The 21,209-nt window shown below is 38.5% G+C and overlaps 1 protein-coding gene and 1 long non-coding RNA gene across 3 annotated transcripts in view; one reads left to right on the top strand and one right to left on the bottom strand.

Moving 5' to 3' along the window:
- Positions 1-21,209, bottom strand: part of cerkl (ceramide kinase-like) — an 81,598-nt gene that overhangs the window by 50,122 nt on the left and 10,267 nt on the right. Inside the window, exon 2 of the mRNA XM_051906855.1 lies at positions 11,033-11,266. Coding sequence (XP_051762815.1) covers positions 11,033-11,266 — 234 coding nt within the window. The remainder of the gene's footprint in view (positions 1-11,032; positions 11,267-21,209) is intronic.
- LOC127519280 (uncharacterized) lies at positions 602-11,017 on the top strand. Of its 2 annotated transcripts, XR_007931763.1 has the most exons (5): positions 602-821; positions 4,258-4,406; positions 4,758-5,292; positions 5,982-6,098; positions 8,580-11,017. It is a non-coding gene; the product is annotated as an uncharacterized LOC127519280 (long non-coding RNA). The 2 variants fall into 2 exon arrangements; XR_007931762.1 differs by having other exon boundaries at positions 602-4,406; positions 8,580-11,016.

Raw genomic sequence — 21,209 nt, 5'->3', positions numbered from 1 at the left:
ATCTCTCATTAAATCATTACACTGAAATGGGAAACTATGTTTCTGTTGTTTAAATGATCATATCTGAGCTGGTGTTCATGATAAATCTAAACACCACAGAGGGGAGAGTGGGGACGTAGCCTGCATGCAAGCACGATACCGTGTTACTATGGCACATAATCCCATGTTTGTGTGAGCGATGCACAGTGGCTCCCAGGAGCTCACTGAAAGACAATCCAGATGAAGGGGCCACGCTCAGATTTCACCTCCATGAGCCAGCCCTGTTTGTGTTCCCGCAAAAGGCCACTGTGATTAGCAGACTTCAGAGAACCTGCGTTCACACGTTAATTATAACCTTTTGGGGCTACCAGACGACTCGTCTAAATATTGATCAATGCCGTTAATCACTTTTGTAGTCTGTTTTAAGGTAAAGCTGTAATTCATATTTATCGCTTAAATGGGTGAATTTCACAAAACCTGTTTAGAACATATTTAGAAATATATTTATTTATTTAAATATGACCTGGATGAAATATGACCTGGATGTTTTCGTGACATTCACCAACATGTATTATTCCCTTCATGTAAACAAGTTGGTTCTGTTTGTCTTCTCAATAGCTTTGAAGTGACGTCCACATTTCAGACACATGTCCCTGCCACCTGCGGACATTCCATGAGGTCAGCAGCACGTACTACAGCGATGCAGCCGCCCTCTGACTCAGAGGCTTAAGGCTGTTTTACCCCTGAGGGCTATCAAGACCGGCTAATGTCACCCAACACAGTGGCTACATCTGTCTCTGTCCAGCCCCCATCTCAGGGCACAGAGGGTGCTGATGGGAAAGGTAAGGAGCATCTGAATGGTGTGGCTGAGGGTCTCCCTGTGGAGAAGATGATTCGGCACAGGGGAGCACTTTTCCCATAATCAGGGGTAAATTACCTGAGAGCGGGGTCAGGTTACACATTGATTTCAGAGACAAACAAAGCCCCAGGACTGCCCGTAAACACTCGCTCACTGCACTAATGAGAGGACTGACCATGCAGTCCAGTCATGGTTTGATTGCAAAGCATAAATGCTTCACGTTACAGTGCAGCGTTATTTTGTGATTGTGAAGTCATTCTGTTCACAGGGTTATGCGCCATTGAGAATTCAGAAAGAGAATGCCTTTTAAATTGCAATTCTTGTTTGAATTAAGGATGCAGAATTGCAATTCAGTTTTAAATGTAAGGAGATAGAATTAAAATGAATTTAAATTCAAAGATATTCTTAACTGTGATTTTAACTAAAAAAAAAAGCAAAGTTCATCAAGATAAACTTTGAATATTAGCTTTGAAAAAATGATGATGATAGATAGATAGATAGATAGATAGATAGATAGATAGATAGATAGATAGATATGGGAAAAAAAAAAAAAAAAAAACGTCAGTCTGATCATAAAAGATAAGGCAGAATGGGATCTGAAAGATCTAGGAATTACATTGGAGAAATTTTGGTTTCGGGTTAGAGATTTTGAAGAAAAAAAAAAAAAGTAGTTTTGTACAATAACAGTGTGTTGACTTGGCCAAGCCCCCTAAACAGGAAAATAGAGGACAACAGAGTCACAACGTACATAACACAGCCATCAAACTGCACTTAAGTAACCCATAGGCCGTTCCACTCGCTGAGCCCACAATACCCAAACGGGCTTTCTGGGGTGCACAGAATATTTGCTAATCCTCAAGAACAGATGTCTTATTTTTGCCCTGAAATCCCTAGCTGGCTGGCTGGCGAGGGGAGTGAGCCCTCCAACGGATAAGCCTAGATTGGGGCCTTGCAGTGGGAAAGGTCAGGATCGGAGAGGAGCTGGATCCGGCAGGCCCGAGGGGAGGTAAGCGATCTGGGGGCCATACAGGAGATGGAACGGGTGAGAGAAAAAGAGCGTCACTGTCCTGTGCCACTTTCCTACCGGCCGTGAGATCTCCATACGGGGGACGAGTGCTTCGACATTTCCTTAGATCCTCTGCCAAGAGCGGAGCATCTGGCATGGTGTCAGGGACTGGCATTAGCGCGCATTAGCAGTGGGGGAGACCCAGCCCTCTCCAGATTTGTCCCCTCCAGCAGGGGCATCACCAGGCAGGAGCTGCTCCAACCGCTAGACGAGGTGGGGAACTGCGGTGGAGGTTTGGGCTTCAAATCAATACACTTGCTTTCATTGGAACAATTAATTCACACAGGCGGCATATAATGAGAAAAACCGCGTAGAGGCTCGGAGAATAAAATTAAGTGTGTAATGCATCCTATTAATTATTCCATGTTAAAATGTGGGACGCACATGCATATTGTTCAATTAGAGCCATTGTAGTTCTCGGTGTGGACAATAACACCTTTCCTAATATTAGCCAGAGAGGGGAAAAAACAGCACCATGTGTTAGGTGCCTCCATTATGTCTGCATACACGTCTATCCGGGGGCGGGTGTGACAGACAGAGAAATGGGGAAGATCCGTTGGGAATACGCAGAAAAAATCCACAAGCAGCACTCGGTGAAAGTGATACTGCAGTTGTACCTACAGCAGAGTCCACAGGAGCATCTGTCTATCCTGAGACGTCCTGACAGAGCCCCAGATACCTCTCACGGTGGTGTTTAGGGGTGGGAATCTTTAGGCACCACATGATTTGATTTGCTTTTGACACTCAGAAAAAATGAGCAAAAATTGTAGCTGTAGGGTTACAACAGCTTGTCACTGGAGTAGCACCCTTAAAAGGACATCTTTGTATATTATTTACCCCTAAAAGTTTCATAGTTCACATCTTTAGGTACTGTCCCAGTAGGCTCTTGTACCCCCCTAAAGGTATAATTTTCCAATTTTTTTCTGACAGTGCAAGAAAGTAAGTAGATAACAGTTTTTGAGCAACCTTAAATGTTCACTACAAAAAAACAAAACAAAAAAAAAACATAGAAAAACTAAAACTAAAACTAGACTTTAATTCAATTTACAAGTGAAAAAAAAAAAAAAAACGCCAGTAAGACATAGTACTTATATTCAAGATGCAATATATAAGTTTTAAAATCTTATACACTGTCTACATACATTTTTATGTTGTTTCAGGGATTTTAAAATATTTTAAAGGGGACCTATTATGCCCCTTTTTACAAGATGTAATATAAGTCTCTGGTGTCCCCAGAATGTGTCTGTGAAGTTTCAGCTAAAAATTCCCCACAGATCATTTATTATAGCTTGTCAAATTTGCCCCTATTTATGTGTGAGCAAAAACATGCCGTTTTTGTGTGTGTCCCTTTAAATGCAATCCGGCCCCCAATCCAGAAGAGGGTGGAGCTTTAACAGCTCACACTTCGGTTGCACAACAACAACAAAGCTGGAGAATCTCACGCAGCCAAAATAACAATTGTCAGTAACGGTGTTCAGCCTTACATTGTTCAAACCGGAGTTCACCGTTTTCGCTTTGTGAAAACAAAATGATGGCGCCGCAGGTGGAAACGTGCAGATTAAGGGGCGGTAATATCATAATAAGATCCCCTTCCTACATCACAAGGGGAGCGAAATCTGAGCAGCTCTTTTTTTATATGCTTGCAGAGAAAGGCATTCCAAAACAAAGTTACTGGGTTGTCCTTTTTCATGTTTTCTGGGTTAGTAGATACCCGATTATAGCACTTAAACACAGAAAAAGTCAAATTTTCATGATATATCCCCTTTAAGCATAAAATAAGACAAAAGTATTCATTAAGGATAGGATTTTTTGTGACGTTGTCAATTTAAATCTTGTTTTTTTTTTCGTGCATGACCATGATCAACTTTTAAGATGTTGATCAGATCTACAGATCTACAACTTTTAAGATGTGCTACATTAAACATAATTATTAAAGTTGAAGTGTGTCATTTTTTTATGCCACTAGTGGTAGCAAATGGAATTGCAGTCTCTTTGAGCAGCCAGATTAGGCTGCAAATAGCAGTAGTTTTGAGCTGGAAACTGGCTTGTCTGTACAATGGAAGATGGGGAAGTATTAGAAACTTGTACATTTCTGTTTGGAGATGCTTGTGGCCTAGATATTATAAACTTAAGTTTTAATATTAAATTCTGATTTATCAATTTTTGCTAATTAGAAATAGAAAACACTTGAAAACACTCTTCCACAGAAGGAAGAGTTTGTAATGAAACGAGGGTGAGTAAATGATGACAGATTTGTCATTTTTAGGTGAACTTCTTTAACTCGGTCACTGTAGACTTGAAGTACAACTTAAACTCTTTTAAAGATTCTTCTTTTGTCTTTTATGTGAAACAGGATCAAAGTACCTGACTCTAACAGGCATATACACAGTTTGGGCTGGCCAGAAAACATCCCAGTTGAAGTAAAAGCGCTCCAGTCAATAAGATACACAGACTGATCCGTTTCCAAGGAGCCAAGGGGAAAGAGTCACCATGGATACGCAGGTTGACTTAATGGAAAAGCTGTTAATGTGTAACATTATCCACTCTGCTATCGAGCTATTGTACATCAGCTCATGTAAATGCCGCGCAAGCTCAGCCAAAGGCCCAGCTTCCTTCAAATGTCGAACGCATTTTTACAATCGCGTTCCGAGGGAGATTTCGCTTCCCCCTATTATCTTGTTAAACAACTCAAAGCAATTTCATGCACTGTGCACAATAGCAACTGTTGTGCTTTATGCCAAATGCACATATGAATTCAGATGGGTCACAAAAGCCTTTGGAGGAATGAGATGGACCCGGTGCATGACCCTTGAGTTCTCTCCTCTCTCTGTTTGTCTTTTCTCCTCCCTTTAGGTCTACAACAATAAAGTCCAGCTTGACGCCGGAGTGTGACCACATGCTTTGACAAGAGCACCAAGAGCACATTATGTGTCCGGAGTGGAGCGCCGAGGGCTTCCCGGGCTCTGATTGACCTGCCTAGACTAATCTTTCAAAAGAGGGTTTAAGGACACAAGGAGTCTATTCCAGTTCAACTCGACGACTACATTGGATGCAAGTAGACTGTAGTACAGGTGCTACTATTGTTGCCCGCACGTTTGGTCTGTGGCCTGGCCCGACCGCTCGCTCTCTGACCACAGGGTTTAATCTGTCAGCTGGGCGGCCGCACCTCATGTGTCAGCGCACATCACATGGCTTGTCAGAAAAACACGCCGATGCTGCGTATGGCATTCAGAGCTCACCTTGAATAAAATCACAACGGGGATTGAGGGTCTGGGTTTTCTTTTTCGGACCGTTCACCTTTTGTGCTGAGTGTCAGCTGGGACACACCCTCCATTGTGCCGCCTCCCTGGGAAACACCAGGCCGGGATCCGCTGGGCTGCTGTAACAGGTGAGCACCCCTGTAATCCAGCGTGCCCGCTCTCATCCCCCGAGCCAATGATTCAGCCAATAAAATAACAGAGATAATCCACCTATGGAAAACATGCGTCTGTGTGCGTGTGAGAGCATGTGCACGCGATGCAGGGGGTGGGGTGGACATTTCCACAAGGACCAAACAAACTGCCATGCTTTATTAACAACTGTAAGAGATTGTGAAGGTTTATATTCAGCAGGTGATCATGAACAGTGACGTGGAAGCTCATGTAGCACATGACAACTGTGCTGCTGTCATAACCTGGAGAAGGTCATGAAGGGCCCTCATCAATGATGTACTGAAATAAGGACAATCTAATTCATCATGACCCGAAATTGTTGAAATCTTTGATTTACACTGTAAAAAAAAAAAAAGAAAAAATTTTTCGGTTTCGGTTTGTGTGAGAAACCAAACAGTATTTATATCTTTTTCGCCTCTAAAACACCACTATGTCCAACTGCCTTGCGCATCCGGTTGGTGAGGTCTGAAAACGCGTTCTGATGACGGAAGTGATGTCTCGCGCTTATACTTCAATGAAAAATGATATAAATATTGTTCGGTTTCTCGCACAAACCGATCGTTTCGTGTCTTAGGACATCAATGTGTCGTCACGAGCCGCAGGGTTTAATTTGGATTTGTCTGTACATGTTTTTTGACTCTTATAGATGGAGTTCCCATTGACAAGCATTATACGACTGACAGACCGCAACAGTTGGAGTTAAAAATCATCATTTGTGTTCTACTGAAGAAACAAAGTCACCTACATCTTGGATGCCCTGGGGGTAAGCAGATAAACATCAAATTTTCATTTTTGGGGGAACTATCCCTTTAATTTGAAGATATATTTATGACATAAGAAATCAAATTCATGGTGATCTCATAATTTTTGAAAAACCCAGCTAATAATTTTGAGTGATTTCGTCATAGCTCTGGAGTTTACTTTGTTTTTTTTGTTTTTTTAAGAACCATATGATTTGTTTTCTTTCTTTTTCAGATATTTGTATGTTGACTTACTGTGGTTGAAATCAGACGAGTATACCAGCATTATACTCTTACTATTTTTGCCTATGCTAATTATTAATATGCTATTTGGAAAGGCATACTATGCTAATATGCTATTCAGAATAGTATACTAGCATACTCTTTCGGTCATATCTTTAAATGGCAGAAATAGTAAGAGTAGTATGCTATTGTGATCTGTTTATCTGACCAACGGCAATCTGTTTTTTGTGGTTGTTGTTTTTTATACTTTTAAACTACATCACCAAATATATTTTTTATTAGCAATGTTACTGTCATTTGACCTTCATTGCATTGTGATAATGCAAGTTTTATTTTATTTTTTAATAATACTTTTGTCATTTTTTGTTGGTATGCTACACTGTAAAAAATATATTTTCATGATTTGTTATCACAACATTTTTTTCTTTTGTCAAATAAAAACTTCAATAATTAATGTGGTTCAGATAACATAATATTTTAAGTTTCTGTTGATTAAACCAATCGCCTTCATTGTATTAACAAAATTTTAAGGCAACCAGGTAACTTACTTTTTTTAAGTTAAACCAACAATTCTTTTTTACAGTGTAGTATGGCTGAAATTACATCAGGTGTAAATGAATTATTCAGTAAAAACCTGTTTATTATGTGATCTGATCTGCAAACAAAAACTAATCCCGATCTAATCTTCTAGTTGACATATGTAAAAATCCTTAAATTTACTTCCAATGCAGCATTGCTTAAAATATTAAGAGTCGTTTTCAGAGCATGTAATTTTAGTAAAGTGTTTTCAAGCTGATTTTAAGATATAAATGCAAGTGGGGAAAAAAAAAAATCCAATGCGGTAACTGCATAAATATCTTATGCAGTGGTACTTTTAGATATTTTTAAGAAGTTTTGGATATTTTTACTAAAATTTAATCCCATTAAGAAGTCATTTTTTGCAGTGTGTAAAGTCTGGCTACTTTTTAGGTGTATAAACATCTGCATTGCTGAAAATATTCCTTATGAGAGGACCATTTACCTGCTTTACAAGGTCATTAAGACGGAAGACATAATTTAACTTTACACGGACAAGGTCCATAAGTGATTCTAATTTCATTCATGCCAAAACACACAGGCCTGGTTTCACAGACAGGGCTTAGATTAAGCCAGGATTAGGCCTTGGTCAAATTAAGACATTTAAGTAGCTTTTTTTTTTTTAAACACGCCTTAGAAAAAAACATTACTGGTGTGCATTTTGAGACAAAACAATGGCACTGACATATTTAAAGATATGTCGGTGCAAGTTATTTCACTTGCATTTTAGTCTAGGACTAGGCTTAAGCATTGTCTGTGAAACTGGACTATATTGTTTAAATCTTCAGGCTATACCTTCGAAACTGTGTATTTTAATGGTTTTGGAACGTCTCGATGTACTTCCATTGTAAGACACCACAAAGAATCTCATCTTTGTGTATTAATTTTTCTCCTCACAGCACTAAATAAGCATGTCCTCTCTCCTCTGGGCTCCCTCAAGGCATATTCTTTAATTATGTTAATTAATTCATGTTCTACCCAAAGTACATGCAGTCCTCACTCACAATTACCCGCAAAAAGCCAGCATTTTAATCTTTAAAGGGCTACAGCTTAGAAACTCTTTCGTGTGAAGAAGTTATAGGGCCAAAGGATTCGCTGAGGTGGGGGAAGGGCTTGATGGTATAAAGTTGTGAGGCCTGGACAATCCCCTCCCTAATTCCCAGTGAGTAATGCACCTCCTGAGCACTGCTGTTACATCACCTCTTATTCAGTGCTGTAACTGAAATTCCAGGGATTAGCTGACGTTAATACAGCATTATGACTAGGCCCTCATCGGACAAAAACACTTTCCAGAGATTTTCCCCACACCATTATCTAGTCTAAACTCATATCCCATATCCAATCCAGTTTTAAATATAGTGTACTACTTGTATTGTGCTGTCGGGCGCACACGGGGCAAAGAAGGATTTCTAAAAACTGAACTTTCAGCCCTAATTGTGAGGCTAGATAATATCAGTGATAATGTGCAGCGCTGCATTCACTCCAGACCGGGATTAACAGAGATTACACATACACATTTTCACAAAGGCAGCGTCTGAATGCTCAATGCTCATTTAGCTGACGAAGGAAGTTTATGGTAATGCTTATGAAAGAAGAAATCATTTTGTTGGTCCTCGGGAGAGTCTTAGACGGGGCTTTTACTGAGTCCCCCGCTATTAAATCTCCTCCTTGCATCCCTCCCCCAGGTTTTCGAGAACCGGAGAATGAAGAGTTCTGACGCATTTGGAAGGACACCTGTCTCCCGTGCAGCACAGCGAAGCGCTAGGCAGGCCGCTGGCCTGTCTTGGCAGTGAACGCTAGCGAGAGGAGCACAGATAATTACAAACTCCAGGGAGGCCGTAGGACCAACCTGTTCCTCCAGTCTGATCCAGCAGGTCCTTGCGGCCAACACCACCTCTTTCAAGACCCCCTCCGACCCCCCTACCATCAGGCACACCACATAATGATATGGTCATCACACAAAGGAGATGGTGCCCCTCGGCTCTCTCAACAAGCGTACCTTATAATCCAGACCGTGGTGTTTATTCATGACTTTTGTGTGTAGCCAGGATGTTGTTGACACACCTAAAACATCATATTTGTAGATCTGATGCATTTTTGAGAAATTATTTAATTATGATACAAAATTCAAAATTATTTAATTATGATACTCTGTTCCAAAACCTAGTGAGCTGCCTTGCTGTCTACTTAGGCAGCACTCTGAGTGAAATAGAATGATCTACATAGGCAGCCCAATGAGTTATACAAATAGCTCTATCAACTTGACTAGCAATTGACCCTTCGCCGGGAGTTTGATTGACAGGAGATCTAACCAATCGCCGAATCCGCCATTTTGTCCGACAAAGCAGTCAGGGGAGTTAGTAGATTTACGTTGGTGGACTTGAACTTAAAAAATTGCGTGTACTGACATCTTTCCGCGGTTGAAGCAACATTACTTCTGATGTTCATTCATGTTTATTTGATGCTATAAATTAATTAGTAAGAATAGATGATCGGTTCACGAGCCGCTTGAGCTGAGGCGCTACAGCGATCTGTCACGACACATTAAAGAGCCACAAAACAGTATTTATTGTTTACATTTCTTTAAAAATGACAAAATTTGAGACTTTCATATCAAAAGTAACTTGCTCTGTCTTGTCTGTCGACGCGTTGTCAGTGTCCTCTTTGCTCCGCCATGTATTTTCACTGCGTTAGAGCGGCATGGCTTGTCGGACGTAGCAACAGTAACTTAAGGGGGCGGGTCTTTGTGAACGGTCAATTGATAGAATTTTGTGTTCGCTAGTAAACAACACTCTAATAAACATAAAAATACACTACGAAATACAGTAAGATTATGCTCACCAAGGCTACATTTATTTGATCCAAAATATAGTAAAAACAAAAATATTGTAAAATATTATTACAATTTAAAATAACTGTTTTCTATTTTAATATATTTTCAAATGTAATTTATTTCTGTGATCAAAGCTGAATTTTCAGCATCATTAATCCAGTCTTCAGTGTCACACGATCCTTCAGAAATCATTCTAATATGCTGAGTTGGTGTTCAAGAAACATTTCTTATTATTAGTGTTTAAAACAGTAATTCATATATTAATATTCTGTGAAAATCTCTTTTTTCAGGATTCTTTGATGAATAGAAAGTTCAAAAGAACCTTGATGAAAAAAGTATTAATGTCTTTAAAATTAAAATCTAACTGAGCACAAACTTTTGAGCAGTAGTGTACACAGCACACAAAATGTTGGGTAAATGGTTCTGTTAAGTATTTCTGCAAAAAAGGCCCAGTTTTACTAATGATTTATTTGTATTTAATTGTTATTTAGAGGTATTTCTAGGTTATTATATTCGTAAACTTTTAAGTCTATTGAACAGGTAGATTTTCCAGTCTACTGTATTAGTCAGCTTTCTAATCTATTCCATTTCCTTGTATAAAAGGAGAATCCAACAACGATATGTGACGTGCTGCGAGACTGGAGCGAGGAACCGCTGGCTGGATACATTATAGCTTGTTTAATTTGTTTGTTTTAATCTTCCTGGACCACAAACATCTGAGATTGTAAGATTGCTCAATAAAGGAGAACTTTTGATAATTATTCTCAGTTTGAGACATCACTGTTCTAACCAGACAAAGCTGCAAGCTCTTCAACCTATCCTAATCAGAATAGAAAGGGTTTCTAATTCACAAGTTTTTTACAATTTCTTTTGCTTTGTCTATCATTTTGGATGGAAATTTTCTCACCAAGCTTTTTGCAATGCATTATTAGACTGCCTTCTCTGCAAAGGATGCATGCTGCCACAGAATTTGGCAAAAATAAAGTATCTTAGAAGGTGGAATAATTATGCTGCCCATCTCTTGAAGTAGCCTTGCATCAAGAGCGCACGTAAAATGCTAGACTAACTAGGTTCAGGAACAGAGTAATTGTGTCCAATTCATTTCAGACTTGGCCAGTCTTTATTCAATAAATGTCAGCAAACACAATAAAATATAAAGCGAAGCAAATGTTGACCAGGTTAATGTTTGCACATCATAAATGTATGTCATAAAATTCACTGAAGCTCCAAGATAAAATAATTATAAATGCCTAATGCTTGATTTGTGCCCTTATTTTTTATAACTGTTCTGATGTGTGAACGTACCGCTGAGGATCTCTTTAAGGCTTTTGAACCAAGTCTCACAGTGGTCCACGCTCAGGTTGTTGAGGTGGATGGCATGGTCCTTGAGTTTGAGCCCTTTCTTCTTGCACTGGAAGAGTGTGATGCCCAGCAGAGTCCCGCCCGTCTGCTGCCCCACGGAGCGTCGCCGCTTCACCTTCACAGCAAACACATCCTTCAGCTCCACATACTCCTCCTGCTTCCTCACATTACGGTCAGCTAAAGCAAACACACGAGACATTAAAGTCATGTTACACACTTTTCTCCTCCTGACCACTTGTAATGTGTTTTTTTTAATGCTAAAAAATAATTACATTTTTATCATTTCACCCTATTTGACCTTTAAAGACACAGCAGTAATAACATGTTTAATTGAAAGACTGTAATATATAAATGCCAATGTGAAGTGAGTTTTTTTCTGCACTTATTCAAATGCTGTAGGTTTGCATTCATAACTAGTACGAAACGACTTGCAGCTCGTTTTGTATGTTGACTTGTGTTTTTTTTCTTCTTTTGACTACAGAGAAACTGCACTTGAAAATTAAAATACTTGAAAGGGATAGTTCACACAAAATATGAAAATTCTGTCCTCATTTGCACTCTTCAGTACCAACGGAGCCCCTAAAGAGACATGGTGATGGAAAAAATATGAGATCGGAGAGGAAAAAAATATTTCACTGCGTTTGTGTTCTCTCGCAAAAGTTTTGCATTCCCTCACAAAAACTTTCGCATTCCCCCAAGATATTTTGCGTTTTATAACCATACGCAGAGCTTCTTGGCAGAACGAAAACATTTTGCGAGTGAATGTAAAGTTTCTGGGGGGACGCAAAACATTTTTCGAGAGAACGCAAAAGCATCGACCTATTATTTTTCCTCCCATCTCATAGTTTTTTCCACCACCATGTCCCTTTAGGGGATCCGTACACAACTGTATGAATTTCAATACCATTCAAAATTTGGTGGTCGGTAAGATTTTCAAAAAAAAAAAAAAAAAAAAAAAAAAAAGTCTCTCATGCTTAACAGTTAAGGCTGGATTTATTTGATCAAAAATACAGTAATATTGTAAAATATTATTACAATTTAAAATAACTGTTTTCTATTTTAATATATTTTCAAATATAATTTATTCCTGTGATGCAAAGCTGAATTATCAGCATCATTACTCCTGTCTTCGGTGTCACATGATCCTTCAGAAATCATTCTAATATGCTGATTTGGTGCTCAAGGCACATTTCTTATTATTATCAATGCTGAAAACAGTTGTGCTGCTTAAAGGATTAGTCCACTTTTAAATAAACTTTTCCTGATAATTTACTCACCCCCATGTCATCCAAGATGTTCATGTCTTTCTTTCTTCAGTCGAAAAGAAATAAAGGTTTTTTACGAAAACATTCCAGGATTATTCTCCTTATAGTGGACTTCAATGGCCTCCAAACGGTTGAAGGTCAAAATTACAGTTTCAGTGCAGCTTCAAAGGGCTTTAAACGATACCAGACGAGGAATAAGGGTCTTATCTAGCGAAACGATCGGTCATTTTCGAAAAAAAATGTAAATGTATATGCTTTATATAAACAAATGTTCGCCTTCTAAGTGCTTCCGCCAAAACCGCATTTCCGTATTCTCCAAAAAGTTTACGCTGTATGTCCTACGCCTTCCCTATTCTACTTACGGAACGAACGTAGCGCCAGTTACATTTTTTCCGTAAATTGAATAGGGTAGGCCAGAGCCGTTAAATATGTTTTTCAACTGCTCTGGGGTAGGCGTAGGACATACTCATACTCATACATGCTCAACTTTTTGGAGAATACGGAAATGCGGTTTTGGCGGAAGCACTTAGAAGGCGAACATTTGTTTATATAAAGCATATATATTTACATTTTTTTTTCGAAAATGACCGATCGTTTCGCTAGATAAGACTCTTATTCTTCGTCTGGTATCGTTTAAAGCCCTTTGAAGCTGCACTGAAACTGTCATTTGGACCTTGAACCGTTTGGTGTCCACTGAAGTCCATTATATGGAGAAAAATCCTGTAATGTTTTCATCAAAGACCTTCATTTCTTTTTTGACTGAAGAAAGAAAGACATGGACATCTTGGATGACATGGGGGTGAGTAAATTATCAGCAAAAGTTTATTTAAAAGTGAACTGATCCTTTAATATTTTTGTGGAAACCATGACAGATTTTTTTCAGGATTATCTAATGAATAGAAAGCTCAAAAGAACAGCGTTTATTTGAAATAGGTTTTTCTGTAACAATGTGTCCTTGCTGAATAAAAGTATTCATTTCCTTCAACAACAACAAAAATCTTACTGACCCCAAACTTTTAAACTATTTTTGCCCATAGAATAAGTCAATGGGATCCAAAACAATATCTGTTGTGTTTCACAGAAGAAGAACTACATACACGTTTGGAACAACAGAGAATGAGAATTTAAATTTTTTTGGGTGAGCTATCCCTTTAATTCCCCTGTCTTCTATAAGAACTAAAACAAACAACGAAATTAAGTTTTAATGGGTGAGAATTCAGACTTTTAACAGCACTGCACTTGATACCCCAGAGTTACGATGGGCTGCAATCTTCCTGTTCTCCCCTGACCCCCTGCTGTAAATGATTACCCACAGGCAAACTCCAATTAAACCGCACTGAAATCTGTCGCCGAGCCTTAAGATGGACCGAGTTCTGTAGCTGCCTCTCTAAATGACAGTCTCTCTCTCCTTGTGTGAAAGCTTTTCTTCATTAGGAGCACCCCGAGCCGCACCTCCGCGTTTCAGAACATTAACTACCCTCTCACATTACTGCGCAAGACACCCGCCGCCATCTGTTCCTACTCAGGCTTCTGCTCAAACCTCTCTATACCTCCACCACTCTATTTATTTAACTCCGGAGCTTCGTTTCATTGTGGTCACTCTACAAAACCCTGAGTCAATTGAATTAGTGGGAATAGGAGATAATCTCTCCCGGCAGAGCTTTCCTTGAGCCAGGGCAAATGACAAAGTGGCCGTGTTAACGGTCATGTACAGGAAGCTGCCTCCGAGAGAGAGAGGGAGGGTCCTGATGGGTAGGGGGAGAACGGGACAAGGCCGAAAAGGGGGGCTTCTCCCCTGCTACATTACAGTAAGCCGGAGTCCTGTCCGAATCAATCTTGGCACATCTGCCTGATGCCGACCGTAAACAGGATTAAAGCAGGACTTATCTGCTTGATGCTAATTGTGTTGCAGTTTTTGCACATGTCCACCCTTTTTAATAAAGAGCTGCTGTACAACTGCCCTTTTCAGGCCGCGGTTGTCAGCATGTGCACGGCGCTAGTAAGGTTGGTCTGGGCTCTGATGTTCTAAGGCTTTGGCAATAGGACTAATTAGTCCCCCCCAATTAAGAGCAGGAAAATTGAGTTTAAATGAGCTGCCCGCTAAGTAGAAGCAATGAGATGTAGATTGAGATACTACACCTGGTAAAGCATGAGTCTGACTAGCGTTTCCTGCTGATCTGCTCAGAAACAGGCCACACAATTGGAACTTTACTTTTTGCTAATACTGTGCTCTCTCTATTTTTGGGAGCCCCTAAATTCTTGCTTACACAAACTTTTTTTTTTTTCATATCTCCATTGTATTTTAGCCACTTTACAGCTCCACACTTGCTAATCTATTTTTAAGGAAATAATGATGCAACTTTAACAACTGCATTAAAATTGGCAGCAAAATTAATCTCTTGACGTGGCTTTGCTGATGCAATTAGAAAGCTTACGCAAGTATTAGAACGCTGATGAAAGTTAAAATTATGCTAGAAAAAAAACCCCACCAAGGTCATTTGCTCATGACTGATTGTTCCAGTTTCTTTTTGCGATGAGAACAGGAAGTGCCATAAGGTTAAGCAATAAAAGCCACTGACTGTTTTATTCCATTATTAATTAACTTAATTTTGGTCATATTCCGATTATATATGCATCATTTGAAGGTGGATACTTGATTGCTATAATCCAAATGAGACTATAGTTACAAGATAAGACAGCTGGCATATGCTTGTATTAATAGGAATGTTGAGTCACTTTATTCCGAGTTCCCATTATATTGGAATATGCAAGTAATAATGGTTGGTATGTGATACATACAGTTGTATAAAGTCTAGAAATTGAACAAAACATTTTTGGAGTGAGGAGACAGAAATCATACAGGCATATTTAATGTATTTTTGCTTATATTTAGTACTCTTGTCTGGTTTTGGATGTCATTGGCTGTTCTTGAGCGTTTCCAAACACAATGACATCAAACTTGTGTTATATTTGATTTCAGAGCCACAGCACTCTGTTCCTGAGCATATACATATACTACCAATCAGAACTTTGGGGTCAATAAGATTTTTTATTATAAAACGAATAGTTCCGGCCCTCTATTGATTTTGTTCATTGAAGCTTAACGTTACTGCATTGTGTAGAAGAGTATTATGAGAGAGATATCGAGTGACCAAGTGTATTACCTGCATTCAAATTTAGCATTTTCCTTCAAGTCAGTGCTATGTTCATAATAAAAAAAAATCTTGTCCTTTTCACATTTAATGGGTTTTCCCGTGCCCTGCTGACACCAACAGTGCTAGTCAAAGCGCTTGTCATTTCCATCTTGTTCCGTGTTCACAACAAGTTTCAATATAAAAGTCTTTGCGACTGAGTGACTCGCTCATAAAGACAATCTTTGCCGCCATCTAATGGTGTAATAAACGTAACTTCTGTTGACGGCCAGGGACTATTTTTTCCAGCGGAAGGAACCCTTTTAATGATTTTACTTCATGAAAGTTGCATTGATACATATTTTTTGGCTTTTAAATTTGTATTGTGTGGTAACCGTTTTATAAAAGCAATAAGCCCCTTGAAGCCATGGTTTACAATTAAGAGCTGTTATAAATTCACTGTAAACCACTGCTTCTTGGGGCTTACTGCTTTATTTTATTTTTAAGAAATTAATACTTTTATTCAGCAAGGATGAGTTAAATTGATCCTGAAAAAATGTTATCACAATTTCCACAAAAATATTTAGCAGCACAACTGTTTTCAACATTAATAATAATAAGAAATGTTTCTTTGATCAGCAAATCAGCATATTAGAATGATTTCTGAAGGATCATGTGACACTGAAGACTGGAGTAATGAGTAAATAAAATTTGATATATTCACATAGAAAACAGCTATTTTAAATTGTTATAACATTTCACAATATTACAGTTCTATTGTGTTTTTGATCAAATAAATGCAGCCTTGGTGAGCATGAGACACTTCTTTCAAAAACATATATAATTTTATTTTTTCACTATGAAAATGTATAGACAATAGCTGCATAAATATTCTTGAAAAGTTCTCCTCTTATGGGAAAAAAGTAATGGAATACCAGTTTTGAACAACATGAAGGTGAGTAAATGATGACAGAATTGTAACTTTTGGGTGAACTGGCCCTTTAATTGAAAAATGTGGTGTCCATATAAATGTGATTAGTGATTACCTGTGGCATACATCCACATTTCAAGTTCATACAGCATACAACCTGAAAGATTGCATACTGCAGCAGTTAAAAAGGCAAAACACCTTTAAGATGCATAGACAGAATATGTAGATTTCTTGTAAAAGCTGTCACACCTCTTTTGTGTGATCTAAAAGGGATTTGAGAATAATCCATACAAAAACCCAAAGCTGGGGTTAGAGAAGGGGGATGAAGAAGGTTTTTGCCACTGGTACCTCTGCTGCAGGGCACACAAGTTCACAAATAAGAAGAGCCATATGTTCAGGGTCATTGGTCTAAAGGGGCTGCAAAGGGCCAAATCAATATGACACGTCTGCTAACACGCGAGGTCATATAACACGGAGCCCTCCTGAAGACTGACTATGGATCTGTCGTCTCCGGAGAGCTCATCTCTCTCATTGACAATTACATGCGTCTCTGTGTGTAGACACCACTCACAGCCAGCGCTGACACACACACACACACACACACACATGCTATCATCACTGGCTGCCGATTCATGTTTTCCGGATTACATGAAATCAGGCTTGATGAAATTAAATTCAGTAGAGTAGAACGAATTGTTGCACTTGCTCACTTTTTTCTATAAAAGGGTTAGTTCACCCAAAAATGAAAATTCTGTCATTAATTATTCACCCTCATGTCGTTCCACACCCGTAAGACCTTTGTTCATCTTCAGAACACAAATTAAGATATTTTTGATGAAATCCGAGAGGTATATGACTCGTCCATAGACAGCAATATAGCCACCACTTTCAAGGTCCAGAAAGGTACTAAAGACATTGTTAAATTGTGGGCTCAGTATTGGCTGAGGATGTGTTCATGTGAGCACCATGATGCATGCGTGTAATGCTGACGCAGGAGTCAGCCAATAATGAGTCGGCGTTCGGATGTAAACATGGAAGCTCTGCACTGCGTTCACTGTGCAAACTGCGTAACAGACTGACAGGGAAGAGGAAAAATTGTTGAATAAAGTCGTTATTTTTGTTTTGTTTTTGCGCACAAAAAGTATTCTTGTCGCTTTATAACATTAAAGGGGGGGTATAATGCTTTTTATAATTGTATAATTGTATAATTTCATGCATTCTGACTTATTTACACTGTTAAAGAGTTGGATTCTCATGCTAAACATGGCCAAAGTTTCAAAACACGAGTTGGACATATGACGGAGTATTTCTGTGCCAAAAATAAACTCTTCTAAATCCTCATAAACTTTGCAGTCTTTTTTTCGAGTATGGGCCTGTGTCAACGTCAACGGGGTCGGAATTCCTTGTACGGGCACGCGTCGACTAGTGCGAGAGAGCAAGAGCATGCCCATCAACACGTGTTCGGCTTTACGGAAGTCATCGGCAGCGCTGCACAGGTCACAGGACTTCACGAAATCAACAATGTCACCAAAGAAGTGTGTTTTTGGTTGTGAGGGAAAGATAACCTTGCTTCCCAAAGAACCCAGCGTTAAGTGGAGCTGAGAGTTTTGTGCTCACGCATTACATTGTTGCGCTCTCTGTATTTGTTATTAAAATAACCATAGAAACTGATAGTTGCAATCACTTTTTTATTGGTTAAAATGAATGGAGAATATCTCGTGTTTTCCGTGGCTACTCAAGCCCTCAGGATCGGTGGATTATGGTTTCATAAACAAGGCCCAGTTCTACGCTGGATTTACAGATCGTTTGAAACTGAAAGATGGAGCAGTCACAGCGATAATGATCCCGGTCATGAGTCGGAACCGCAGGTGGTGAGTAAAACTGCTTCAAATGTCTGTTTTGTTGGCAATAGGCGCCTAAGTGCATATAATGTAAACAACACGAACGTAGTGAATTCATAAATTCATTATTCATCATTCACTATACGCTATATTCATTATAGTAATGGTGTATTGTGTTTGTTTAAATACAGTTGTTTTGCTGACCATTGATAGCTTGCAAAATGAAAAGCTGCGCGTGATCCTCACTCTTTAGCTTCGCTCACACGGCACGCCTCCAGGAGCTCGGCTGTTTTTGGAAAGACTTCGTACAGCATATGTATCTTTTATAAATATGATAAAACTAAAGACTTTTTGGAGATATGAAGGATGCACTACTACTCTATAGGTACTGGAGATTAACATGAGATCGGCAGAAACTGTGTGTGATACCCCCCCTTTAATATTGAACCACTGCAGTCACGTCGACTTTTTTAACAATGTCTTTAGTACCTTTCTGGACCTTGAAAGTGTCAGTTATATTGCTGTCTATGGACATCGGATTTCATCAAAAATATCTTAATTTGTCTTACAGGTGTGGAACGACATGAGGGTGAGTAATTAATGACAGAATTTTCATTTTTGGGTAAACTTACCTAAACCTAATAAACCTGCTAAAGTCTGTTATTAATCAGAGAACAACAACAAGAAAGTAAATCAGTCATTGCTCTTAACTGAATAACTTTTGTAGTTTTAATAAAAAAATGTATATGTATTTAATTTATAAATTATGCAGTGAAGACTTTGAAGTGTTTGATAACTTTATTCAGTTTCTGTATATTTCCTACCTGTTAGATCCAATATTTAAAATATACTGCTTTTTATGTTGTTTCTACATTAATTTAGAGATTAAATGTGAAATTATTACAATATAAAAATATCTTAAAAACTTTAATGTTAGGTGTGATTAATCACAATTAATTACAGAAAAATGTGTAATTAATTAGTTTTTTAATTGACAACACTTATGCAGTTTTATTATTATAATTATGATTTTAATTTTGTATATAATATGCTGAATAGATTTTAGATAGATTTTTACATTTGCTGTAGCCTAGAAATATAAATGGTGCTTGTCTAAGCAACAGTGCAATGGTTTTGAAGGTGTTTGCCAGAGCATTGCTGTGCGGTTGCTGTGGTTTTCTGGGTGGTTGCTAGGGCATTGCATGGTGTTACTGGCCCAAATGATCAATGTTGTCCTCAACAAGCTGCAGGATTTAAGGTATTATTCATTTCCATAGCACATATGATGCAGGATGAGTTGTGTGTTTAATACCTTACAATAGGGGTTTATTCAAATCACTAAGCCAAATATGATAAATACTAACAGTGATGCCTGTATTAGCAAAAATTAACTTAAATGCCTAAATTACATGGGTGAGTGCACTGTGCATCGAGTTATTAAGCTTTACATTTATACAGGTTCTCCCTTTTGTTTTAATTTTTCACATGTATAACAAAAAAATTAAAAATGATTTTAAATGAGCTTTTTATGTTAGGAATTGCTGGTTGTCATAAAAGCTTTGCATGCTAGGAAATTAGTTAATTAGTTTGAAAATTCTGTTGAACCTCACAAGGCGGATATCCAGAGAGCAGAAAACAAAGCAGGGAATGAGGAGTCTGTGGCCCCCAGCATGGCAAGTGTCATATTCTGGCGCACATGAGGCTGATTTCAGATGACAAGATGGGAACAGCCCTTCATTTGAGGCACAGTAAGACACAGGGAGATTAAATAAAACTGTGCACTCTTCTAGAAAACTTTATTGCTTCCAGATGGATACAAGCTTCCTCTCAGCAGCGCTCCGGCAAAGGCGAGACACAGGGGGCCCGACGTCATGTCATCATGCAACTAATGTATGGACAAAAAGAATCAATTCTACACCGGGAGTGATTTGAGCTGCTAGACTTTGTTACAGTGAGATTTTAATATGCATGTTGTCTGATGCATATGTATTGATTTTATTAGTGGTGCTTGAAGCATCACTTTTAGCTCATATACTTAAGATTAGAGATTTGAACAAAACCCTAAACGTAAACTTTGTGCTGTTTGTGATTCAGACATAAATGAAACCTGCAGCTAGTGTTTTGTTACTTTTCTAAGTGCTTAGACTAACAAAATTGTTGCCTGGTAAACAATAAAATGGCCAAAAAAATCTCATAGACTCACATTGAAAGAGGGACCCAAGCCAAAAAGAATATGAAACTCTGTAAAAATGACAACTAGATTTTTTGGAGTAAAAATATCTAAAAATGTACTTAAGAAGCAACACTGCATAAAATACTAAGACTTGTTTCATAGACTATATTTTGAATATAAGTGCATTTGTGCATTATATAAGAGTTTTTCTTATAGCACTGGCAGATTTTTTCCAATTGTTTTTAACTTGGTTTATTCTTGGTAAATAAATGTAAAAAATCTGCCAGTGCGGTAAGAGAAAAATGCACTTGTATTAAACATATAACTAAAGAAAAGTCTTAATATCTAATGCAGTGTTGCTTCTCAAGTAAATTTTCATGTTACAAGGATTTTTAGATATTTTAACTAGAAAATATGACAAAAGCACACTTTAAGAACATGATTTTGTACTGTAGAGTCTCTCCAGCAAGTAAACACAACCTCATAGCAACAACCTGGTAACCCTCTACAACACCCTAGTATCAAGGTAGTAGGTGTAAGCACCACTCCTTCCGTCAGAAAATGTGAAAATCCAGTTATTTCTCCATATAGCAAATATCCATTAATGTCTTTTAAATCTTCACCTGCATTCACAGGGTTCAGTCTGGCAGAGGGTCTCTTTGTCTCATCTTCTCCCTATACTCGTTGTTGATGCGTGCAGCGCTCTCGTAGATGAAACTAATACCGTGGTTTGAAAGGGGTCCAACTGCGGAAAGCCCGTGCCAGGTCAGCAAGCCACT

Source organism: Ctenopharyngodon idella, chromosome 9 (genome assembly GCF_019924925.1).
Source record: "Ctenopharyngodon idella isolate HZGC_01 chromosome 9, HZGC01, whole genome shotgun sequence".
Taxonomy (NCBI): domain Eukaryota; kingdom Metazoa; phylum Chordata; class Actinopteri; order Cypriniformes; family Xenocyprididae; genus Ctenopharyngodon; species Ctenopharyngodon idella.
This window is presented reverse-complemented; position numbering and strand designations above follow the sequence as displayed.